General features: G+C 38.9%; 1 protein-coding gene across 4 annotated transcripts in view; it reads right to left on the reverse strand.

Moving 5' to 3' along the window:
• Positions 1-27679, reverse strand: part of PRIM2 (DNA primase subunit 2) — a 295574-nt gene that overhangs the window by 19468 nt on the left and 248427 nt on the right. For 2 of the 4 annotated variants that reach the window (XM_024121882.2, XM_024121883.3), the window contains exons 11-12: positions 23862-23988; positions 17419-17501 (exon numbers count right to left, since the gene is read on the reverse strand). The exons of 1 other annotated variant lie outside the window; for it this stretch is intronic. In XM_024121882.2, the coding sequence (XP_023977650.1) occupies positions 17419-17501; positions 23862-23988 (210 nt within the window). The remainder of the gene's footprint in view (positions 1-17418; positions 17502-23861; positions 23989-27679) is intronic. One more of the 4 variants, XM_055079436.1, reaches the window with a different exon arrangement.

Raw genomic sequence — 27679 nt, forward strand, 5'->3', positions numbered from 1 at the left:
TTTTTTTTTTTTTTTTTTTTTGTGGTACGCGGGCCTCTCACTGTTGTGGCCTCTCCCGTTGCGGAGCACAGGCTCCGGACGCGCAGGCCCAGCGGCCATGGCTCACGGGCCCAGCCGCTCCGCGGCATGTGGGAATCTTCCCAGACCAGGGCGCGAACCCGGTTCCCCTGCATCGGCAGGCGGACGCGCAACCACTGCGCCACCAGGGAAGCCCCCACGAAATTAATTTTAATACTACATCTTGTTTAAATAAATATTATTTACTGTCATTTCAACATGTAATCAATATAAAAATATCATACTAAGATATTTTACAATGCTTTTTCATGGTAACTCTTTGCAACCTGGCATATATTTTCTACTCACGGCAGGTGGTGTGCTGGAGCTGACCCCACTGGCTTGTGAGAATGGACTGTGCAAAACTCTTCCCAAGTTAGGGTTTGTAACATCACTTTGGTAGCTTCACATCAGTCCAGTAGGAGTATTTACACAACATAAATCAGCAAATGACATAAGTCAAGGCTTCTTTCCCCCAGAGCTGGTTTACCAATACACCACTGCCTTCAGCACATCTCAGTGTGGACCATCCACATTTCAAGTGCTAAACCGTCACTGCATGTAGCTAGTGGCTGCTAGTGGACAGCCCAGACCAGGCACACACAAAGAGTCAGACTTCCAGAGTTGGCAACTTGGAATATTTGAAATGTCCAGTTTCCTAGAAATTATTACAAAGCTTGGAAAGAAAGAAGAAAGTAGGGTCCATTCACAGGAGAAATGAATACAAACTGGTCCCAAGGAAGCACAGACATTAGACTCATCAGACAAAGACTTTAAATCAGTTGTCTTAAATATCCTCAAAGAGCTAAAAGAAACCATAGACAAAAAGCTAAAGGAAAGAAAAATGATGTCTTAACAGAGAGAAAATAGCAATAAAGAGAATAAAACTATAAAAAAGAACCAGAGAGAAACTCTGGAGCTGAAAATTATAGCTAAAATGAAAAAGTAGCCGATTTCAGCAGGCGGAAAAAAGAATCAGCAAACTTGGAAGTAGATTGGTTGAGATCATCCAGTCTGAAGAGTAGGAAGAATAAAGAATGAAGAAACATGCACACAGCCAAAGAGACACGTGGGACACCAGCAGGTGCACCAACAAATGCACACGGGACACCCAGAAGGAGGGGACAGAAGGGTATAAAGAACAGTTGAAGGAAAACGGCTGAAAAATCTCCATGACTCAATTCAAGACGTACAACTACACATCCAAACAGCTCAACAAACTCCTAAGAGGACAAAACACACAGAAACACATTATAAAGAAACCACTGAAAGAGACAAAAGAAAACACGGATAGGAGCAAGACAAACCACTCTTCACTTACCAGAAACAGCAAGAGTATCAGCGGCCTTCTCAGCAGAACCCAAGGAGACCAGAAGGCAGCAGGATAACATATTTAGCTCAAAGAATAAAGCTGTCAACCAAGATTCGTACATCCTTTAAAAATGGAGAAATTAATACATTCCCAGATAAACAAAAGCTGAGGGAGTCTGTTGCTAGTAGACCTGCCCTACAGGAAATATTAGAGGGAGTCCTTCAGGCAGAAATGTAAGGTCACTAGACAGTTCTTGAAAGCCACACAAAAATAAAGGACACTGGTAAAGGTAACTACATCATATAAAAAGGCCAGTATTACTGCATTTTTGATATGTAAGTCCTCTTTTTCTTCCAATATGATTTAAAAGGCAAATGCATATAACAATAACTATAAATCAATGTTAACAGGCACACAATGTATAAAGATGTAATTTGTGACAACAACAACATAAAGGGAGAGGGACAGAGTTAAACAGAAGCGGAGGTTTGTATATTACAGAGGTTAAGCTGATACTAACTGTCATAAGTTTAAGAGGGTAACTGCAATCCCCAGGGCAACCAGTAAGAAAATAAATAAAAATACATATACAGAAAAGGAAATGAAGAGAATTCAAACAGTACACTGCAAAAATATCAATCGCAAAAGAAGGCAGTAATAGAAGAACTGAGGGACAAAGGGATGTGACCCACAGGAAACAGCAAAATGATAAAAGTGAATCCTTTCTTATCAGTAATTATTTTAACTGTAAATAGATTAAACTCTCCAATTGCAGAGAATGGAAAAATGCCTGAAATTACATAATCAAACTATGTGCTCTCTACAAGAGACTCACTTTAGATCCAAAGACAAAAATAGGTTGAAAGTGAAAGGATGGAAAAAGATATTCAATGAAAATAGTAACCAAAAGAGAGCTGGGGCCATACTAACAACAAGCAAAACAGATTTTAAGTCAAAAAATGTTACGAGACAAAACGACATTATATACTGATAAAAGGGTAAATCTATCAGGAAGATGGAACAATTACAAACATATATGCACTAAAAAACGACATTATATACTGATAAAAGGGTAAATCTGTCAGGAAGATGGAACAATTACAAACATATATGCACTAAAAAAACAGAGACCCAGAATACATGAAGCAAAATTCGAAAGAATTGAAGGTAGTAATAGACAGCCCTACAACAACAGTTGGAAACTCTTTCATAAATGGGTAGAACAACTAGACAGACGAGCTACAAGGAAAGAGAACCTGAACAACACTATAACCAACTAGACATAACAGACAATATGGAACACTCTATCCCAAACAGCAAAATACACATTCTTCTCAAGTGTACAGGGAACGTTCTCCAGGATAGACCATATGTTAGGTGACAAAATAAGTCTTAATAAATTTAAAAATACTGAAATTATAGAAAACATCTTCTCTGACCACAGTGGGATGAAATAAATCAATTACAGAAAGAAAACTGGAAAATTCAAAAATATGTAAAAATTAAACACATTCATAAACAACCAATGGGTCAAGGAAAAAAGAAAATTAAAGAAAAGGGAAATTGGGAAATACTTTGAGACACATGAAAACAAAAATACAACACACTGAAACTTATAGAATATAGAGAAAACAGTGCTCGTGGGGAAATTTCTAGCTGTAAACACTACAATAAAAAACAAGAAAAATCTCAAATCAATAACCTAACTTTATACTAGAAAAAAGAAGAGCAAACTAAACACAAAACCAATAGAAAGAAGGAAATAAAGATTAAAGTGGAGATAAAATAGAGAAGAGAAATACAGAAAAACAATAGAGAAAATTTTAAAAAAAACCAAAACTTGGTACTTTGAAAGGATCAACAAAATTGACAAAGACTGACTAAGAAAAAAAGACACAAGACACAATGACTAAAATCAGAAAAGTGGGGACATTACTAACAACTTAACTGAAATGAAAGGGACTATAAGGGAAACTATGAACAACTCACACCAACAAATTAGACAGCCTAAATGAAATGGACAAATTCCTAGACATACACAAATTACCAAAACTGACCTAAGAAGACAGAAAATCTGAACAAACCTGTAATAGGCAAAGAGATTGAGTATTTTAAAACTTCCCAACAAAGAAAAGCCCAGGACTAGATGGCAACCAAACATTTAGAGAAGAATACCAATGCTTCTCAAACCCTTCCAAAAAAGGAGTGAGCACTTCCTAACTCATTCTATGAGGCCAGCATTACCCTGAGAGTAAAGCCAAAGAAAGACAACAGAAAAAAATTATAGACCAATATCCCTTATGAATACAGGATGCAAAAATTCTCAACAAAATACTAGCAAACCAAATCCAGCAGCACACTGAAAGTATTATAAACCATGACTAAGTGGAATTTATCTCAGTGAAGCCAGGGTGGTTCAACATATGAATATCAATCAATGTATATACGACATTAATAGAAGAAAGGACAAAAAACACATAATCATTTCAGATGCTGAAAAAGTATCTGAAAATATCCAACACATTTTCATAGTTAAACACACACACACAGAATAGAAGGAAACTTCCTTAACATAATGAAGGGCATTTATGAAAAACCTATGGCTAACATCATATCCTTGGTGAAAGACAAAAGTCTTCCCCCTGAGATGAATAACAAGACAAGGATGCCCGCTTTCACCACTGCTATTCAACAATGCACTGGAAGTCCTAATCAGAGCAATTAGGCAAGAAATAAAAAGGCATCCAAATGAAAACGAAAAGGCAAAACTATACCTATTCACAGATGACACAGTCTTATATACAGAAAAAATCCTAAAGAATCCATTAAAAAAAAAACTATTAGAACTAATAAATGAACTCAGCAAAGTTGCCAGATACAAGAACAACCCAAAGAAATCAGTTGTAGTTGTAACACTAGTAGTGAACAATCAGAAAAGGACACTAAGAAAAAGTTCCATTTACAACAGCATTCAAAAGAATAAAATGCCTATAAATTTGGCCCAGGAAGTGAAAGATACGTATGCTGAAAACTGCAAAACATTGCTGAAAGGAATTAAAGGCCTAAACAAACATAAAGAAATCCCCTATTCACAGATTGAAAGATAATATTGAAAGGATATCAATACTACCCAAAGCAATCTACAGATTCAATGCCATCCCTATGAAAGTTCCAATGGCCTTTTCTGCAGAAATGGAAAAGCCAATCCTCAAATTCATATGGAATTGCAAGGGACTCCAAATAGCCAAAACAATATTGAAAAAGAGGAACGTGAAGTTGGAGAATTCAAACTTCCTGATTTCAAAATCTACTACAATGCTAAAGCAACCAAAAAAGTGTTATATGGCAAAAAGAGAGACATACTGACCAACACTACAGAATCGAGAGTCCAGAAATAAACCCATACAACTAGGTCCAGTGAAGTTTTGACAAGGGTGTAAGACCATTATGATGGGAAAAATGGTCTTTTCAGTAAATGGTGCTGAGACAACAGGCCATCCACATGAAAAAGAATGAAGATGGACCCTTGTATATCACACCATATACAGAAATTGACTCAAAATGGATTGATGAACTAAATATAAGAGTTCAAACTATAAGACTCCTACAATAAAATATAGGTGTCCATTTTCATAACCTTGAATTTAGCAATGGGCTTTTAAATATGACATCAAAAGTACAAGTAACAACAAGAACAAAACATACTGAATTTCATCAAAATTAAAAACTCTTGTCCATCAAAAGAAACTATCAAAGAAGTGTTAAGACAACCTACAGAATGGGAGAAAAAATTTGCAAACTGTTATAGACTGAATGTTTATATCCCCTCTAAAATGTGTATGTTAAAATCCTAACCCCCAATGTGATGGTACAAAGAGGTAGGGCCTTTGGTAGGTGATCAGTGCTCTATAAGAGAGACCCCAGAGAGCTCTTGCCCCCTTCTGCCTCATGAGGACACAGTGAGAAGATGACCATCCATGAACCAGGAGATGGGGCCTCAGTGGGCACTGAATCTGCCAGCACCTTGATCTTGGACTTCCCAGCTTCCAGAACCATGAGAATACATCTGTTGTTAGAAGCTATCCAGCCTATGGTAACTTGCTATAGCAGCCAAAATGGACTAAGACAGAAATCAGATATCTGATAAGGGCTTAGTATCCAAAATATATAAGGAACTCTTAAACTCAATAACAAAAAGACAACACAATTCAAAATGGGCAAAAGATGTGAACAGACATTTCTCCAAAGAAGACATACAAACAGCCAACAAGCACATGAAAAATAATGACAGCATTAGTCATCGGAAAAATGTAAGTGAAAACCACAGTGAGGTACCACTTCACACCTATCAGGATGGTGTTATCGGCTGAATTGTGTTCCTGCAAAAAGGGCATGTTAAAGTCCCAATCCTTCCTGCTTCAGAACAGGACCCTATTTGAAGACAGGGTCTTTACAGAGGTAATGAAACTAAAATGAGGTCATCAGGGTCGGCCCAAATCCAATACGACTGGTGTCCTTACAAAAAGAGGAAAGAGGACGCACAGAGGGAAGATGATGTAAAGACACAGGGAGAACGCCACGTAAAAATGAAGGCAGAGATTAGGGTGATGCATGGACAAAGTGAAAGACGCCAGCAAACCGCCAGGAACCAGGAGAGGCCTGGAACAGATCCTCCCTCACAGCCTCAGAAGGAGCAAAACCCGCCAACACCTTGAGTTCAGATTTCTAGCCTCCAGAACCATAGACAATAATTTTTTTTAAGCCACTCAGTTTGTGGCACTTTGTTACAGCGGACCTAGAAAACTAACACAGATGGTTAGAACTGAAACAAAAGGGGGGGATTACAAACGTTGGCAAGGAAGAGGAGAACATATAGAACCCTCACAACACAGCGGGTGGGAATGTAAAATTGTATCACCTCAGTGGAAAATAGCCTGGCAATTCCTCAATTAGTTAAACACAGAATTACGTTATGACCCAGCAATTCTACTTTTAGGTGTATACACAAAAGAACTGAAAGTAGGCACTCAGACAGATACTTGTATGTGAAATGTTCACAGTGGTGCTCTCAGACCATACAGCTGAAAGGGGGAAACAACTTACCGTCCATCAAGGGGTGAATGGATAAACACACAATGGAATACTATTCAGCCATAAAGAGGGATGAGGTACTAACAGATCCTACAACAAGGAGGAACCTCGAAAACACGCTCAGTAAAAGAAGCCAGACACAAAAGGTCACCTGTTGTATGACTCCATTTACATGCAATCCCCAGCATGGACAGATCCATGGGAGACAGCTGGCTGCCAGGGATGGGTGGGCTACTTCCCAGAGAACGGGTTTCACTGGGGTCACGAGCTGGCTGGTGGTGGTTACACAACACTGTGAATGTACTAAGTGTACTGAATTGTATGCTTTTAAATGGTTAATTTCATATCATGTGAATTTTACCTTAATAAAAAAAAAAGTAACCGGGACTTTTGAAACCCTGTTACCAACTATAATTTATACTCTGAGTTATTCTCATCTTTATTTCATATTATTTGCCAGTGTTTAAATAATGTATTAAACATATTCCTAAATGTAGGTACCCTCAAATCATTATTCACCTCACAGTAAAGGCTTTCCCTGAAAGAAACCAAAAAGAATTTCAACTGAATTTACAGTAAAAAGAAAAATAAGAAAGGAAAGTGCTGCCGAGGAACAGAGCCCTGTAGCATCAGGGCCACAGGGCGCGTGGGTCCCACCTTCTCCAGTGTTGCTTTGAGGTCTGAACTCCTCATCACAGGATGACAGGGTGGTGAGAGCCAAGGGAGGCCCAGTCCACTGTGTAAAGCCCCCATCCCAGCCCTTGGTACAATCGTGCAGAGCAGGCCAGAATATAAAACCAGAAAGGAAGACCTGTGTTCAGTGACAGACCAAGCACACCGCTCACTTCTACCTAATAAGAGAAAAGCTACTGAGGAGTAAAAGCATTCACAGATTACAAAAGGTGTTAGCTCTACTATGACACATAGTACAAAGAACTATCACTTTTTTTTTTTTTTTGTGGTATACGGGCCTCTAACTGTTGTGGCCTCTCCCATTGCGGAGCGCAGGCTCAGCGGCCATGGCTCACGGGCCCAGCCGCTCCAGGGCATGTGGGATCCTCCCAGACCGGGGCACGAACCCGTGTCCCCTGCATCGGCAGGCAGACTCTCAACCACTGCGCCACCAGGGAAGCCCAAGAACTATCACCTTTAAAGGTACTCTGTGGACAGCAATTATTATTCTTTATTAAACTGTATGAGAATTAAAGATATGCCATATGTGATTCAGCACAGTAAAAAGACAACTTTACTAGTAAGAAAGGATACAGCACACTGTTCCAGGCGCCAGTGAAAAAACTGCAATCTGAAAATTTCATGTGTGTCTTTTCACCATAAAAAAACACAACCTCTTCAGAGAAATAAAAGTATTTAAGATCATTTAGAGATTTTATTCTCAATATTTTGAATGCAGATTCTTAAGATGTCTGTATCTTAAAATATTAGTATTTCATCATAAAATTGCAATTTTTATGCAAAAGGTGAAAGCAAAATGAAAAGTAAAAACCAAAACTCAAGACACCTAAATTAGGTAGGAACTATTGACAGATATGGTTAACTGAACAAACTAGCAAAGCACTGCAAGGATTATTACCTCACTGGAAATTCTTAAAAGAAATTGAGCTTAAAATGCATACCAGTATTTTAAGGAGGAAAAAGGGAAGGTGCCAATAAAAAAACTGGCCAATATAGCTTGTAGACATACTTATTTATTCATTTGGTCACCAGCTTGGACAGTTAAGAGAGAATTTTCCAGGGTCTCAAATCTCTGAACATTTTACAAGCACAGAAAACAATGGCCTTTGCTCCAGATCACTGTTTCAAGGATGTTCCTGTAACCAACAGCCTTACATACAGAACCTTCCTCTGAACGGAACTGCAGGCATGCACACTGTCCAAGAGGAAAGATCCAGAACCCCACACTCGGAGTTTCTCTCCTCCTAAAGAACCCACTGCACAGGCCACAGTACCTGGCCTTCCTCACACTGCTCCATGGGAAATGGGGCTCTGGGAGCTGACGCAAGAAAACGCTGATATACTGCTACTGCTACAACCTTCAGGTCTTCTGCCATCATCCGTGAAATTGTGGCAGCTAAGTTCTCAGGTAGCAAGGAGGACAAAATCTCAGACCTTTCACAGCCCTTAACATGACAGGACACTAAGGTAGGTACTGGGAGGACAGAGGGATAAAGGTTAAAACCCTCACATCCAAAGACCTCACATCAGCTCTTACTACTGCTATTACCACCTACCCATTAGGCACACACCACTTAATTTATACTTCATACATAACATGAGACTGTCCCGTTCAACCTCTAAGTGGGTACTGCCTCTGGAAGTGAAAAATAAATTTTTTCGTATACAGTGCAGCTAATTACTAATATCAAAAGCTTCCACACCACATTTCTTCCCTTCTTGGTCTGTTCCCAAGATGCAATTACTTTTCATCATTTCCACTTTGGGCCATATATTTAGATTGTTGCCTATATAATTCTAAATTACATGCTGATATTTTGGGTTCTTTATTAACTTAACCTATTGAATTCCTGCTATGAAAGATGAATAACTGGCTCTTTATACTACCACTTACCTATTCTCCCTTTTTTTCCATTAAAAAATTAAGGTATAATTTTCATACAGTAAAATATTCCCCCTTTAGTGTATAGTTCTGCAAAATTTGACAAATTCAGTCATGATACCACTTCCACAATCAGAGTGAACATTTCCATCACCCAAATGACCTCCCATCCCTTTGTAACTAACACCTCCTCCATTCCCAGCCATCACACTGTTTTCTGTATGTGTAGATTTCTTTTCCAGAATGTCACATAAAAGGAATCATACCATATGGCTTCTTTCACCTAGCATGATGCCTGCTGTTGGGTATACCAGTAGTTTGTTCCTTTTTTATTGCTGAGTAATATTCCATTGCATGACTATAGGCAGCCTCAGAGATGCTGTGGGTTCAGTTCCAGACCACTGCAATAAAGCGAGTATCACAATAAAGTGAGCTACAAATTGTTTGGTTTCCCAGTGCTATTAAGTGTGTAATAGCTATATGCCTAAAAAAAACCCAATGCACATATCTTAATTTAAAAATACTTCACTGCAAAAAAAAAAAACACTAACCACCATCAGCTGTCAGCAAGTCTTAATCTTTTTGCTGGGGGAGGGTCTTGCCTCGATGTTGGTGGCTAATGACTGATCAAGGTGGTGGCTGCTGAATGCTGGGGTGGCTGTGGCAGTTTCTAAAAATAAGACAATGAAACTTGCCATGTCAACTGACTCTTCCTCCTGCAAATGATTTCTCTGTAGGATACAACGCTGTGTGAGCATTTTACCCACAGGAGAGCTTCTCTCTAAACTGGAGTCAGTCTTCTCCAACCTTGCTGCTGCGTTATCAACTAAGATTATAGAATATTCTAAATCCTTTGCTGTCATTTCAACAATCTTCACCAGGATTATATTTCATCTCAAAAAACCACTTTCTCTGCTGATTCACAAGAAACAACTCCTCATCCATTCAAGTTTTATCATAAGGTTGTAGCAATTCAATCACACCTCTGGGCCCCACTTCTAATTCTAGTTCTCTTGCTATACCCACCTTATCTGCAATTACTTCCTCCACTGAAGTCTTGAACCCCTCAGTCATCCATGAGGGTTGGAATCAACATCTTCCAAGCTCCTGTTAATGTTAATATTTTACCTCTTCCCATGAATCATAAATGTTCTTAATGGAATCTAGAATGGTGAATTCTTTTCAGAAGGTTTTCAATTGACTTTGCCCAGATCCTATGCAGCTATAGCCTTACAAAATGTATTTCTTAAATAATAAGACTTGGAAGTTGAAATTATTCCTTGTCCATGGGCTGCAGAGTAGATGTTATATTAGCAGGCAGGAAAACAACATAAATTTTATATATCTCCACTGGAACTCTTGAGTGGTCAAGTGCATTGTCAATGAGCAGTAATAATTTGAGAGGTATCTTTTCTTTTTTTTTTTCCTGAGCAGTAGGTCTCAACTGTGGGCTTAAAATATTCAGTAAACCATGCTGTAAACAGATGTTCTGTCATCTAGGCTTTGTTGTTCCACTTACAGAGCACAGGCAGAGTAGATTTAGCATAATTCTGAAGGGCCCTAGGATTTTTGGAATGGTAAATGAGCACTGGCTTCAACTTAAAGTCACCAGCTGCATCAGCCCGTAACGAGAGTCAGCCTGTCCTTTGAAGCTTGGAAGCCAGGCATTGACTTCTTCTTCCTAGCTATGAAAGTCCTAGATGGCATCTTCTTCCAATGTAAGGCTGCTTCGCCTACATTGAAAACCTGTTGTTTAGTGCAGCCACCTTCATTCATTATCTTAACTAGACCTTCTGGATAACTTGCTGCAGCTTCTACATCAGCACTTGCTGCTTCACCTTGCACTTCCACGTTATGGGGACGGCTTCTTTCCTTAAACCTCATGAACCAACCTCTGCTAACTTCAAACTTTTCTTCTGCAGTTTCCTCACTTCTCTCAGCCTTCATAGAATTAAAGAGAGTTAGGGCCTTGCTCTGGATTAGGCTTTGGCTTAAGGAAATGTTGTGGCTGGTTTGATCTTCTATCCAGAGACTAAAGCTTTCACCCTATCAGCGATAAGGTTGTTTCACTTTCTTATCATTCATGTGTTCACTGCAGTAGCACTTTTAATTTCCTTCGAGAAATTTTCCTTTGCATTCACAACTTGGCTAATTGTTCGGTGCTAGAGGCCTAGCTTTCAGCCTGTCTTGGTTTTTGACATGCCTTCCTCACTAAACTTAATCTTTAGATTTTTAAAGTGAGAGATGTTTGACCCTTCCTTTTACTTGAACACTTGGAGGCCATCATGGGGTTATTAACTGGCCTAATTTCAATATTGTTGTGTTTCAGGGAATAGGGAGGCCAGAGAGAGAGAGAGAGGAGATGAGGGAACGGCCGGTCAGCGGAGCAGTCAGAACACACACATTTACTGGTTAAGTTTGTCATCTTACATGGGCACAGTTCGTGGTGCCTCCCAAAGTTACAATAGTAACATCAAAGATCACCGCTCATAGATCACCCATAACAAATATAATAATAAAAAAGTTTGAAATATTGCAAGAACTACCAAGACCTGACACAGAGATACGAACTGAGCAAATGCTGTTGGAAAAATGGCACTGACAGACTTGCTTGACACAGGGTTGCCACAAACCTTCATTTGTTAAGAAAACACATCTGTGAAGCACAAAAAAGTGAAGCACAATAAAATGAGGTATAACACAATTTGTTTATCCAACCACATGCTGAAGGACACTGGGTTTTTTCCAGTTTGGGGGAATTAGAATAAAGCCACTATAAACCCTTATGTACAGGTTTCTGTGTGGACTTAAGGCTTTTATTTCAATGGTATAATTATCTAGTAGTGGTGTAACTAGCTCAAACAGTATGTGCAAATTTAACTTTATAAGAAATAGCCAACTGCTTTCACAACAGCTCTACCATGTGGACCCCCAGCAAGAATGAGACTTCCAGTCACTCTGCATCCTCACCAGCACTTGGTATTGTAAAGTGGTTTTTTTTTTAAATTAGACCAATTCTAATTGACGTATACTTTTAAAATCGCATTTCCCTAATACCTAATGCTGAACGTTTTTTTCATGTGTTTATTATTCAAATATTTGGTGAAATGTCTGTTCTAACTTTTTACTCACTTAAAAAACTGTTTTCTGATTATTGAGCTTTGAGAGGACTTTATATCTTTATAATTCTGGAGACAAGTACTTTATGAAATACATCATTTGCAAATATTTTTCTTCCAGTCTGTGGCTATTTTATTATTCTCTTAACAGTGTTTCTGCAGACCAAAGTTTTAATTTTGATAAAGTCTAATTTATCAACATTTTCTTTCACTGAACATACCGAATCCAAGGTTATTCAGATTTTCTTGTTTTCTCCTGGAAGGTTTACATTAAGATCTATGACTCACTCCAAATTAATTTTTTTAAAGGTATGAGGTATGTGTCTAGGTTTTTTTGTGGTTTTTTTTGACATATGGACTTTCAGTTTTTCAAGAACTACTTGTTGGAAAATATTCTTTTCCTATTGAATTGCTCTGGCACCTTTATTTAAAAATCCATTGCCCATATATATGTGGGTCTGTTTCTGGACTTTTTATTCTGTCCAGTTGATCTCTATGTTTATCATTTCCCTAGAACCACACTGTCTTGATTACAGTAGCCCTACAGTAAGTCTTGAAATCAGGTAGTGTGTACCTCTAACTCTGTTCTTTGACTGTTTTCATCAATGTCTCAGCATAAAGATCTTGCACATATTCTGTAGATAAATACATATAAAAAACAGTTATGGGCTTCCCTGGTGGCGCGGTGGTTGCGAGTCCGCTTGCCAATGCAGGGGAGTCGGGTTCGCGCCCCGGTCTGGGAGTATCCCACGTGCCGCGGAGCGGCTGGGCCCGTGAGCCATGGCCGCTGGGCCTGCGCGTCCGGAGCCTGTGCTCTGCGACGAGGGGGGGCCGCAGCGGACGGAGGCCCACATACCACAAAAAACAACAACAACAACAACAACAAAAAAAACCAGTTATATCTTTTTGGTACTATTGCATATGATAATTTAAAATTTTTTTAATTTCCAGTTGTTCTTTGGAAGAAATATAATTGATTTGTGTATACTGACTTAGTATCCTGCAATCTATCAGTTATAATAGCATTTTGGTAGGTTCTTTGACATTTTTTTCATAATCACATTGTCTGAGATTAGAGGAAGGTTTTCTTTCGCCCCTTCTAATCTGCCTTCTATTTCTTTTTCTTCCCTTACTGTACTGGTTACAGTCATAGAACGTACTTTGTCTGATTTCAATTCATTTCAATTTTGTAATGGATTTTTTAAGACCCAGGATGTGACCAATGTGGGTGAGTGTGAATTCACCTGCTGTGGGGCAGTACGTTTATAGCTCAAGTCTTCTACATCCCTACTCGCTCTCTGTCTGCTTATTCTAGTAATTACTTAAAGAGGAGTGCTCAAGTCTCCAAATGTAACTGTGGATTTGTCTGGCTCTCCACTCATTTCTCTCTGTTCTTACTGCTTGTGTGTTTAAGCTATGCTGTTGGGGTATGAACACTTAGGATTCTGATGTCTTGCTGGTGACCTGACCTCCATGTTTTTCTCTTTTGGGGGAGGGCTGAGGAATAAATGCAGGACTGCCCATCATCTTTGGCTTTATTGTTGTTCAGTTCCAGTCTTCCTAAGCTGGATACCAAGCTCATTCAAAAAGGATGATGAAATGTGATCCTATAAATATGCTTCTTTAAAAAGTAGGTGATGCCAATTGAGTCACAATTATCTCTCTTCTGATCGTCAAAATTCTGATTATTAAGATCTAAGTATTTCTTAATGTTGAAGGTATCTTTTTCAAGTAGTTTTTCTCTGAAATAAAAGTAGCTCCATTGAGTTTTACCTTAAATGCATTTAAATGATATTTTTCTTGACTTTCTTTCAGTATTTTAACATGCACTTGGAGTTTTAAGCTCTAATTTGCACTTATGCCAGCCTGCAACTAAGTACTCATCAAGATGTTTTACACAGATTTTTCATTCATCAACTTTCTTCCCTTTAGAACACAGCTCCTGAGCTGGCTTCACTCTATTGAAAAGCCACTCAATAAAGACATTAAATGAAAGCAAAATATTATTTACAGCTTGCCCACATGCACTCTGCATCTGTGTTCATCTCAGACAAAAAGTTACAATGCAGGTCCAAAGTATGATGTGGAAATTACTATCACACCAACTAAGTAAGGAATCTACTTGTGGATTGAGCATAAATGGAGGAATGCAATGGAGTCAAAGGTAAGAATGTACATACGGCCACTACTGTTAAATAAAAGCATTACTCTTCTTGATAAACATGATAATAGCCTATATTTTTTAAAAAGTGATTCTTCATGAAGTGCCCATCAACAGATGAACGGACAAAGAAGATGTGGTACATATATACAATGGAATATTATTCAGCCATAAAAAAGAATGAAATCTTGCCATTTGGGACAACATGGATGGACCAAAAGAATATTATACTTAGTGAAGCAAGTCATACAGAGAAAGATGAATACTATATGACTTCACCTATATGTGGAATCTAAAACAACAAAACAAATGAACGAACATAACCAAACAGAAACAGAGTCATAGATACACAGAACAAACAGGTGGTTGCCAGAGGGGAGCGGGTTGAGGGGAGGAGAGACACAAATGAGGGAGATTAAGAGGTACAGACTTTAAGTTATAAAATAAATGAGTCACAGGGATGATACGTACAGTGTGGGGAATACAGTCAATAACTATGTAATATCTTTGTCTGGTGACAGATGGTAACTAGAGTTATCATCGTGATTATTTGAAAGATAAAGAAATATCGAACCACTATGCTGTATACCGGGAACTAACATGGCATTGTAAGTCAATTATACTTCAAAAAGCAACCAACCAACAAACAAACTCATAGGAAAAAGGGTCAGACTTGTGGTTTTCAGAAGTGGGGTTGTAGGAGGGGGAACTGGATGAAGGCAGTCAATCAAAAGGTAGAAACTCCCAGTTATAAGATAAATAATTATTGAGGATGTAATGTAGAACATGATAAACATAATTAACACTGCTGTACGTTACATGTGAAAATAGTTTTCATTACGAGGAAAAAATACACTTTTTTCTGTTTCTTTACTTTTGTATCTATATGAGATGATGGATGTTTACTAATCTTATTGTGGTCATCACTTAATGATGTATGTAAGTCAGAGCACTGTGCTGCACACCTTATACAGTGCTGTATGTCAATCTTGTCTCAAGAAAACTGGAGAAAAAGAAAAAGAGCAAAGGCGTGTACACTGTGGTCATGGTGTAATGGAGACATAAGCTAATTCTGCTCGGTTAGAGAGGGATTATCTTTGTTTCTATCTTTATCAAGCCCACCCTCTCTGATGGGTTCTCTTCTCCTCTTCCTACAAACAGGCTCAGGTCTCCTCTGGCCCCAAACACGCAAACAAACCACCCACGAGGCTTACGTTGATAGCGCCAACACCCCTTTCACTAGCACCTTCTGTGAAACATGCTGTCTGCAGGTCCAAGGCACTGTCTTATTCATTCGTCTCTAAGTGACTGTGATCTTGCTCTGGTTTCCCACAGGACCTGATGCCTCTCACCAAATCCAGTCACCTCTCCTCAGTTCCAATCCTACCCAGTCCCTCAGCTACATAGGACCCTGTGGTCCACACCTCCTCTCACACTCCTCTCCTGACTTTTGTACACTACACTTCCCTAAAGTACTCCCTCCCTCTCCCCCCGTTTCTGCTCTGTCCTTCTACTGCCTGACAAAGGGAAGCATCAGCCAAGATTCCGTTCTGAGTCCTGGCTTTTGACTCCCTACCCCCTCTTCTCCATTATTTGTTCTCCTCTCCCACAGAAAACTCACGATAATCAGCTCTAAAGTAAATTGGGGTTGAGAAAAAAACGTGGAGCCAGAAGGCCTGGCTTCCATTTCTGTTTCCACTGACTTAGTTGCTGTGCACCCAAGGACATGTAACACCCCACAACTCCACAAAAGTGAAGAGATCCCTTCTAATGTCCCTTCCAATCCCACAGTTCTACAATTCTAACCCTAAAGAACATCAGATTTCCAGCTGGAACTTCTCTAATGCACTGACAAATCCATATTCTGTCTGCCATTTAACTGTCCCAGCTCCAAACCTAATCTCTCAAACCAACAACTTCTTTTAGGTTGCCTATTAATGTTGAGGTACTGGTGCCACCAATACCGTAAGCTTGAAATGCTAGTAATCCTATACACTTACTGTCTTTTATTCACACTTTCTCTCTTTTTAACCACCCCCCATACACTCAAGGCCTAATTCACAGAGCATCTCTTCCAGGAAGTGATCCTCAGCCTCCCAATCTGGTAGCCATACCCCATCTTCAGAAGAGCCTTGACACTCTATGTGTGCCTCTCTCATTACACTCAGCACATGTTTCCCTCCAGATTCTGGTTATGAAGGAGCAGGGTTTATATCTGAATCTTCTTAGCATTTGCAAAGAGCACCTTGAGCACTGCCTTCCCCAGGACGGAAAAACCGTAAGATTTGAACTGAATTGACTAAACTCAATATATACTCTGGATGCAGTAGAAGCAGTAGAGCTTTCTAGAATAATTTTTTTTTTCAAGAAAAAGAAATAGATATATAATGATTTAGATGTTCCGGCTTTAAAATAGATATTGTTCTTTTACAGCTAAGGAAGCAGAAGCTCCTCTTGAACTCCTTCAAAATCCAAGCCAATTTACAAAGCACACTAGAGACAGTATCTCTGTGAGGTCACAAGTTTTTTAAAAGCATGTTTATTAAACGATATACTCTTAAATATTTGGTTTTACATTTGAGCATTTCTTGTTTTATCTAAGTGGTTTACGAGGCAAAGTAGTTTGATAAACTGTTCGACCTGATGAACTATCCTTGGAAGTGTGGATCTGACGTAGTAAATGAGAACACCCAGCCAGTCCATACTGCGTTATCTTCTCCTTCAACTTCCCTGCAGCACAAAGTCTCCAAAATGAAATATGATATCATTGATTTTCAGCTTCATTAATAAGCTTCAATGCATTCCTCTATAAACCTATTTTTTTAAATGCCCCCCATTGAGACAGTAAAACAAATTGAGAGAAAAAAAAAGGTTCTCAGCTTCCGTTATTACATAAAAATGCAGCCTAGCAGACAGGAGAACTAGAATTTCCAAGGAGTCTAAAGCAGAAAAGTCAAAGCTTTGGCTTAATTCACCTAGAAGATAGGATGTTTGGCGTGAGGCCCAGCAGGTAGTACACCGTGTCACTGCAAGAACATGATATGAAACTGAAGGGCCTGTCCACTGTCTCATTACTGAGGCTGCAGGGCAGGGTCCGACCTACCTGGTTGATCCCTGAGGGAGGGATCTTGTACGCCTGCAGCTTCTGTCTCAGCAGCTCGGGATCGCTGTGCCGGAAGGGGCACCCTGACAACAACGACAAGCAGCACAGCAGCAAGGTTATTGACCCGGATGTAATACAACACCACACTCGAAAGACTGTCTGAGCATCCCTTAATTGTCTAACGGCTTATTAATAAAAAAGTTAATTGCCCATGGGTGCAACTGCTTTCCTCTCTTTATCTAAATGATGACTGAGCTCTGCGGTTATCAGGGCACTACAGCCTCAAGAGTTACATAAAACATTCCAGCATTCTGAGGCAAGGCTACCCACTCACTAGGAGGAGGAAGCAGTTTTAATTATGCTACTAGCAAACAAGCAGAGATAATCACCAAGTAGCTATAAAACAGTTTACCTAAAAACTTTATACAATCTCACAATTTTTCTAGTTTAAAAAAATTACATAAAGGCATAAAGGAAGACAGATGGTGTAAACAAAAAGAAAAACATGCAAACTCTAAGAAATATAAAAATCTCACATCATTTTCACATGTTAATTTTATGCCTACTTCCCAAAGAGTAGAATCCATATAAATTTAAAGGAATCCCAGATGGGAATGAAATGACAAATAGGAAACTGCTTCTAGAAAAACAACTTATAGTAGGTACATGTAATCTCTATATTATTTCATGAGAAAAGAATGGATGGACTACTAAAAAATTTGCATAAATAAGAACACAGAAGAATTGAAATGTAAAAGCTGTATTAGGCCAAAATTTAGGAAATTTTAGGTATTTTAATAAGAAACTTCAATGATAAGTCAACATACTTAATTTAAAATTTAATACAGGAAACAAGATAATTTTTTTCAGTAATACAGATGATGGACCTGTAAGTTAATTAGAAACAACTGTGCATTTTTAATGAAATCAATGGAAAATTGGTCGCAGCAAAAATAATGGAAAAAGAGCCTAGATACTAAACAAATGTGTTTACCAAAAGTCTTAACTACAAGTAAAAGCATCCATGATAACACTGGATTCCTACGAATTATGAAAGTCACAAAATTCACCACAGTATATAGTTTATTAAGATCAACACTGTAATGCCATTTCGTATGAGGAAGTATGACGAGCAGCTGTACAGCACATAGTTAAGAGTCTGGAGCTGCCCTTCCTGCATCTGAATCTCAGTTTACCAGCTACGGGTCAGGGGACCATGGACACGTCTTGTGTCTTGTTGTTGACTCAGCTTCACTCTCTGCCATGTATGGGAAATACACCCGCAGAGCTCCTGTGACAATGGAGGATAAAGCCCTTACACTCTCTCGGCACGTAGGAAGCACCCAACATGGGTTAGCCAACATTATTACTCTAAAAAAAGTCTGATGATGAAATGGCAAAGGGTCCCAATGAGAAAGAAATGAGGCTTTGTTAAGCCCAGAATTATTAAAGGACACCAAAAAGAGACAGATTAATTGAACTGTCCAAACTGCATTTGAAATAATGGCTATACTTGTAATGAAAAGGGTCAGAAAGGGCAAAGCCAAGAAGAAACTGAAGACTGACAATAAACCAGAGATCACAAAAAAGTCTTTCAAAGCTATGCTCACAAGGAGAAGAAAACAGAAGAAACAAACCACCTCAGGAGCAGGGAAGCTGGTGTTATTTTGACAAATGAAAGAAAGAAAACAGAACTTGACAATTCCTACTTTGTTTCTATCTTCCACATCAAAGGGAACAATCTTCCAAACTGGAAAGGGCTGAACTCACAAGGTAACTGAAGATGAAGTGAATGTAGACACAACTAATGCTGATCCCAGCAAAGTGTTGAACAGAACTTCCCAGCACACATTTGTGGAAGGGATGGATAAACAGTCTGGAATATAGTTCTACCTACATCAACTCTGACTGGCTGAACAACCCCATTCCAGGCAGTGCTGGTTAATGAAATATGTCAACCTAGGGACTACAGAGCTTTGCAAACTACACAAATCTAAAAGGATAGAGACTTCTGGTTTCCAGTCTGGCACAGAAAGAGCTTAGAAGTTGTCACTCCATCCTAACAAGTAAAAAGCTGAACAGACTGAAAAATCAACAACTCCTCTCAGACCTGTCAAAGAAATGAGGTTACAGGGCAAACCACTGCCCCCCAAATTGGAGGGAGAGGCAGACACAGAGAATCACAACAAACCAGAGCAGAAATCTCTGTAGGAACCAGCACTGGGGTAGGAAAACCTAACCTGTAACTGACAAATTTCTGGAGTCTCTGTGTGGACAAGTCTGAGAGTTAGAAGCTCCAGGGAGACCAGTCAGAGGAGGGCCACACTTTGTAGCTGAACTTCCGGGGCTCTACCAGGTGTTCACAGCGAATAACAGAGAAATCCCCTCATGCTCTAGCACGGGGGTAAGCAAAGGTATCATTTTAAATGCTCTGGAGCACTCTGTTCCTCTTAGCAAGGCTGCCCTCAAGAGAAACTATTTTACCAGAGCCTGACCTACCCGGGGGGAAGAGAAATGCCCAGCTCTAGCCTCCTGGGGCCGTCCTGTCCTCCCAAAGGGAGGAAGCTGAGAATCACTGTTGAAGTTCACAGCCCACAGCCACAGGGTCACTAAACACTGAGACCCAATTACCCAATCCAACACTATAGACACCCCCCCTGCTCACCACCGCATCACTACAGACCTATGTACTGGAGTTCCTCACGTCTACCTTTCAACAAAAAATAACACTGTGAAGAGACTGAAAACGTGTCAGAATTAGAGCCAGATAAGGTAGCGATATTGGAGTTATCAGACTGGGAATTTAAATTTAAATTTAAATTAATATGCTGAGGGCTCTACCGGAAAAAGTAGACAACATGCAAGAACAGATGTGTAATGTAAGCAGACAGATGGAAATTCTAAGGAAGACTCAAAAAGAGATGCAAACGCTGTAAGAGAAATGAAGAATGCCTTTGATGGGCTTATTAGCAGACACGGCTGAGAAAAAGATCTCTGTGCTTGAGGCTATGTCAATAAAAACTTCAAAACCAAAAAAAAAGGGAAAACAACAAGAACAGAATAGCCAAGAACTGTGAACAAAAAGAGATGCAAACGCTGTAAGAGAAATGAAGAATGCCTTTGATGGGCTTATTAGCAGACACGGCTGAGAAAAAGATCTCTGTGCTTGAGGCTATGTCAATAAAAACTTCAAAACCAAAAAAAAAAAAAAAAAAGGGAAAACAACAAGAACAGAATAGCCAAGAACTGTGAACAACTATGCAAGGTGTAATACATGAGAATGGGACTACCAGAAGGAGGAGAGAGAGAGAAAGAAACAGAAGCAATAATGACAGAGAATTTCCCCCAAATTAATGTCAGACATCAAACCACAGACCCAGGAAGCTCAGAGAACACCAAGCAGGATAAATGCCAAAAAAAGGCAGCTAGGCATATTATATTCATACTTCAGAAAATCAGTAACAAAGAAAAATCTTGGAAGAAGCCAAAGGGGAAACACCTTACCTACAGAGAAGCAAAGAAAATAATTATATCTAACCTATCCTCAGAAACTGTGCAAGAAGAGAGTGGAGTGAAACAAACTGTTGAGAGAAAAAATCCCTCAAATCCAGAATTCTGTACCCGGCGAAATTCTCCTTCAAAAGAGGAGAAATAAGGATTTTCTCTGACAAACAAAAATTCAGGTAATCTGTTGCCAGACCTGCAGGGCAAGAAACATTAAAAGAAGTTATGCAAAGAGAAATAAAATGATACAAACCAGAAATTCAGATCTACCCAAAGAAAATTTGAACATCAGAGAATGATTAGGAAAGGTAATATAAAAACTTTTATTTCCCTTATTCATAACAAATCTGACATATAACAGTTTGTTCAAAGTAATGGGAACAGTGTATTCTGTTATGCATGTTTATGTACAGATCTGTGTGTGTTTATAAATTCTTAAGTATAAATGAAATGAATGACAGAATGATACAAGGGAAGGAGAAATATTCATTATTATAAGGTACTTGGCATTACTTATGTGTGATGTGGTGATTTGAAAAGAGAGTTGGATTAGTTGTACATATATAGTGAAAACTCTTTAAAAAATAAAACTAATTTAAAAAGTAACAAAAGAAATACAAAAGATATGCTAAGAAGAGAAAAAAATGGAATCATATAAAATGCTCAGTTAAAACCACAAAAGGCAGAAAATGTGTGGAGACAAAAACAGAAACAAAGAATAAGGGCAACAAATAAAAAACAGTAACAAATATGGCAGCCATTAATCCAACTATATCAATCATTACTTTAAACGTCAGTGGTCACCAATTAAAAATAGATTGTCAGAATGGATCAAAATCAAGACCCAACCATATGTTGTATACAAGAAAGCCACTTTAAAGACACATATGGATTGAAAGTAAAGACAGAGAAAGATACACCATGCTAACACAAATCAAAGAAAGTGGGAGTATCTATGTTACTTTCAGACAGAGCAGAGTTCAGAGAATGGGAGTTTATGCAGGATAAAAAGGGGCATTACATAACGATAAGGGGTGAATACTCCAAGAAGACATCACCATCCGTAATGTGTATGCACTTAACAACAGAGCATCAAAACACATCAGGGAAAACCTGACAGAACTGCAAGGAGAAGTGCTGACTCCACTGCTGGAGTCCACCTCCATCAAGCTGGACAGATCCCGCAGATGGAGAATCTGCAACAACACAGTGAGCTCACGAGCACCATTATTCCGGGACAGAAATGATATCCATAACTGGCTACACCCAACAGCGGAAGACAGCACATCCTCAGCTCATAGGGATAAGCCCTCTGCTGTGGGCCATGTTGACATGGGGACAGCTGAGCAAGTGTGGGGCAGAGGGCACCTGGGAACTCTCTATACCTCCTGCTCAGTACTGCTGTAATCCTAAAACTGCTCCACAAAAATAAAGCTTATTCACTTAAAGAAAGGGTAGATCAATGTATCTAAAAAACAATACAAGCTCGTTGAGCGTTTGCTAAGTACAGTGGTCCCTCAGCATCCACAGAGGACTGGTTCTGGGACCTGCCTAGGATACCAAAGTCTGCAGGTACCCAAGTCCCACAGTTGGCCCTCCGTATCCAAGGTTCCACATCCTCAGATTCAGCCAACCTCGGATCATGTAGTACTGTATATATTTGTTGGAAAAAATCTGCGTGTAAGATGGGCCCATGCAGTTCAAACCCCTGCTGTTCAAGAGTTAGCTGTGTATTATTTTCTAGCTGATAGAGTTTAAATTAAAAACAAAGTAAAACAAACAGAATGGACCAGAAGAAATATAAAATCCTGTCTTTAAGCGAATAAAAATCAACTAAGTAAATGCTGAGTGTGAGGACCTGGAAACCGACAGAAGAACCACTGGGAGTTTCACTTGGCCAAGCTCAGTGTAAGTTACTCCCTGGTGTGGCCACTGGGAAAAGCTACAGACTTTCTCACAAGTATCTGGTCAGTTGTTTTCAAAGTTTAGAAGACATCAAAATCACCCAGAGCAAATAAATCTGAGTTTATGCGTCTGAGGGTGGAGCCTGAGCCTGTATTTCTAAAAGTTCCGTAAGTGACTGACACGAGCGGTGAAAACCGCTCACTGTGTGTTTCAGGACTGACCACCTTTGCAGCTACTAAATATGAATGCTCTGGACACATGAAGCATCTTTCTTAAAATTCCATTTGAGATTTTTTTGATCTTTAACAGCCTGCAAGTGTGTGATCTTCTAAAAAAGAATTTCATTTAAGATGCTAAAACAAGAAAAAGTTTTGACACATACTGCAGTCAACTTTGGTAATCTAGAAAATTTAACTAATATGGACTATTAAATCATCCTCTCACATACCAGGCAAGTGAGGAGCTTTTCAAGGTATGCTCAGAGAACTATTTTAGGAAAAAGTTGTTAAACTCAGAAATCTACAGAAAACAGATTAACTTTCTTTTTAACCTACAACTTAGGCAAATTGATAGATGTTTGAAACCGTGACTTGTTAAATCCCTCAATCTTTGTTGTTAATCAGATGATAGTAATGAGAATAAAACACACTCTTCCTCAGTAGTCTTTGAAAATTAATCAATCTACTGTTCCAAAATTCGAGGCACTCAATTTTAAAAAGCTTTGAAGAACTCACATCAGCCTTCTAAGACACATGCAGAACAGGAGAAAGAGAATAGCAGGTGAAGGGGACAGAGGACTAAAGAGCCCAGTCCAGCACAAAGTAGAGCACAGCAGAACCACTTTCTTGTGTCGACCCAGCTCAATAATAAGACATACCACTAGAAGCTAGTGGAGCTCTGGCTTGACCTGATGACTGACACAAGCTACAAACCCGTTCCCCTTAGTAATGCAAAAACCATTCCACTGTTTCAGTGTTTCCTACAGAGCTCCTGGGTTTCTGTACATCACAGACACATCCAGAGGAAGCACTTACCATGATAATCCCCTTGGCTTGGTGGATTGGTTAGGATAATCTTCAGGCAACTGTAAGGCGTATAGTCTGTCCTCTTGCCTTCCTTTCCAAAGCTATGACGGATATTGTAAGAGTAGCCTTTATCAAACTGATTAGAGGAAAAAGAAAGAAGAGACAAAGTAAGCCAGCATTGTACTGGTGGGTGTCAACAGTGCCCGCTGGAACGGAAGAGTACAAAGTGATTTTTCTAAAACAAATTCAGCATTCACAGGCTGATGTACATTTACACCAATACAACATTTGGGTCCTTTACAGGTTTTTAAAGGTGCAAAACTTAAAGGAAACACATTTCTCAGGTTAGAGACACCTTATGTTTATATGTTTAAAGATGAGGATAATCCTTTCCTGAGAAGAATAATCGATTTGCTCATTTCTTGGTTTGATTCCAAAGATCATGCTAGATGTAAATCATCTTCTCTACTCCCTTTATCGTAGTCTTCCCTGAATTCCCACATCCTGCTTATTCTACTTTTGAAGTGTCTCCTAACTAATTAATGCCTTCCTCTGGATTTTCACTATACAAAACAAGCAGTCAGCAAATCCTTGATGAAGGAACTACTGTGATTGCCTCCTGCCTGGAATTCCTGACTCATGTTCAAAATGCAAGGTAATGGCATAGGAAGGACTTTGAAATGGGTGGGATAAGAAGAAAAAAGGAACTCATATTTATTGAAAGGCTCAGTATAGTGGGTCTAAGCTGTCTAATACTTTCAGGAAAGCAGGACAGAGAATCAGAATAAGAGATGGGAAAATACTGTGGGTTTTTATGGGTGAGATTTTTTTTTTCATTTAAGTATAGTTGATTTACAATGTTGTGTTAGTTTTTGGTATACAGCAAAGTGATTCAATTATACATATATATATTATATTCCTTTTCAGATTCTTTTCCACTATAGGTTATTACAAGATATCAAATATAGTTGTTCCCTGTACTATATAGTAGGTCCTAGTTGTTTAGGGGTGAGATTTTTAAATTTGAGGCTATAATTTACATTTAGTGAAATGCACAGATCTCAGGTCTACAGTTTGATGTAACACATACCCGCATCAAGAGACAGCACGTTTCCACCATCCAAGAGCCCCCCTGAGCCCTTTCTCAGCATTCTTCCCCACCCTCCACACCCAGAAGCAACTATTGGTCTGACTTTTGTCACCGTGGCTTTAGCTATTCTATAACTTCACATAAATGGAATTGTACAGTCTTAAGTATTTTGTCTGACTTTTTCATGTCTTTTCATGTTTTTGAGATTGATCCATGCATCACATGTATCGTCACATGTATCAGCAGATTGTTCCACTGTATGAATATACCAGGTAGTTTATCTAGTCTCCTGCAGATGGACACCTGGGCTTTTCCAATTTGGGGCTGTTATCAATAAAGCTGCCATGCACATTCTTGCAGATGACTTTTGTGGACATTATTTTCATTTCTCTCAGATAAATATGCAGGAGTAGAATTGCTGCTAACAATTTTCCAGAATGGCTGCACTACTTTATACCCCATCAGCAATGCATGAGAGTTCCACATTCTCCCAAAAGTTTGGTCGTGTCAATTTCATTCATTTTAGCCATTCTAATAGATGGGTAGTGGCATCTCATCCTGCATTTCCCTGATGACAAACACTGTTGAGTACTTTTTCACGTGCTTTCTTGGCTGTGATATGCCTTATTTTGCAAAGTGCCTGTTCAAGTCTTTTTAGAAACTGGGTTGACAATGATTCCATTGAAAGAATTCTTCATATATTCTGGATACAAACCTGTTATCAGATATAGGTGTTACAAATATTTTCTCAGTCTGTGGCTTGTCTATTTTCTTGATGTTACTTTTTGACAAGATGAGCAGATGTTTTCATTTTTGATGAACGCTAATTAAATCACATTTTTATGACAGTGCTCTCTGTGCCCTCTCTAAGATAGGTTGCAGAGATACTCTGTATTGTCCTTTAGAAGCCATAATGTTTTAGCTTTTCATCTCGAGTTAATTTTTGTATGTTCTCTTTTTATCCCCTGTAGGGAAAGAAAAATATTTTTCCCTCTACCCTCCTAGGCTAAATGGCTGGGGCCCATGAATCAAACTGATAAAAGACAGATTAACAAGGAAAAAAATCCCCACTTAATTACATTTGTACATAAGTACAGGTACAAAGAGATACGACTCAAGGAGGTAGGCTGATGACTGAAGATTAAACATCATCTTAGGCTAAATCAAGGAAAAGGGGTTTAGAGATTCTGGGTTGGGGAAGCAAGTTCTGAGAAGGGGAGGGGAGGAAATACAGGGTGAATAAGGGTTGGCTTGTTCTGCAGATAAGACTTGGGTAGCTTTCTTCCTGGTACAGAGATATCATTACAAATGTAAATTTCCTTTATAAGAGGGGAAATTTATACTGTATCCTTAGGCAGTTAGGGGAGGGAGAGAGCTTTTCCTGCATCTGCTTGTCCTTTAGCTCAAAATAATCCTTATGCCTGCCAATTGGAAATTGTCACTTGCCATGTGCCTCTACAAGGATGAGGTCACTGGCCACTGCAGTTGCTGACCTTCAACACCCCTTGAAAGGAGTTCAGGGCTGAGATCAGGAAGGAGGCACTCTGTGCTCTGGTATAACTGTGAACAAGCCTTCAGATAGTTAGATACTTTCAGGTAAAGATTTTATGAGCCTAATTTTATGAGCCTAATTTCTTGCATCTTCCTCGTGATGAGCAGCAACCTTCTGCTGAAATGTGTGCTTGATTGCATGTACCCCCGTCACTAAAATCACATACATACTGACCTTCCCCCCTATCTCTTTGGAGCAGTTCCTCAGAGCTATCTGAGAGGCTGTCTCCCAGGCTATAGTTCTCATTTTGCCCCAAATAAAACTAACTCACAACTCTCACATTGAGCATTTTTTTCAGTCAACATGCCAAAATAGCGTATTTTGGATGGCATATCCGGTATCCTTCACCCCCCATGTGAATTGGATAACACTTTTTCTAACACCATTTATTGAAGATATTTTATTCCATCGCTCTATAGTTCCATACTTTTGCGGATGCCACACTGTCCTCTTTACAAAATCTTTAAAGTCTCAAATTCAGACAATGTAAGTCCTCCTGCTTTGGTTTTTTTCAACATTATCTTGGCTATTTTATGTCCTTGCATTTCCGTATAAATTTTAGAATCAGTTTATCAATTTCTACTTAAAAAAAAAAAAAGATTGCTGGAATTTTTAGCAGTCAGTAGCTTACAGTTTCATAACTACCTATCTGCCCACAAGCAATCTACAACCAGGAAAACAAATGGCATTTCAACTAACAGAAGACTTTCAAGAAAGAAAATTTTCAAATTATCATTAAATTTCACTGGTGAAAACAAGAATGTTAAAAGTTCCGGCAAACATATTTTATGGACAACTTCTATTTGTTTAGTCATAAGCGTTAACTATAATCAATCTCCTTGTGCAAACTTTTAGGTATGAATTGAATTTAATTAGACATAAGATTTCTGTACATTCATCAGAAAACACTGAAAGAACTTTTCGGTCAGTCATTATGTTAAAGTAATGAAAAGCTACTCTCTCTAAAGGAAGAAAAGCTATAATTATTAACTTTCCCCTCCCTTTCCTTTCCAATTTACTTCCCGCTTACGTGTACATATGTCTAAAATTTGGAGCTTACGAAGCTTTCGGGCTATTCACGTATTTATCATACAAACTGTCTTCTCTAGTTTTCAGGCTGGCAGACTCTTGAAATATTGTGTAGAAGGTACATTTATTGGGTAATGTTTTTTAGGGAAAACTTAC

The sequence above is a fragment of the Physeter macrocephalus genome, chromosome 18 (genome assembly GCF_002837175.3).
Source record: "Physeter macrocephalus isolate SW-GA chromosome 18, ASM283717v5, whole genome shotgun sequence".
NCBI lineage: Eukaryota > Metazoa > Chordata > Mammalia > Artiodactyla > Physeteridae > Physeter > Physeter macrocephalus.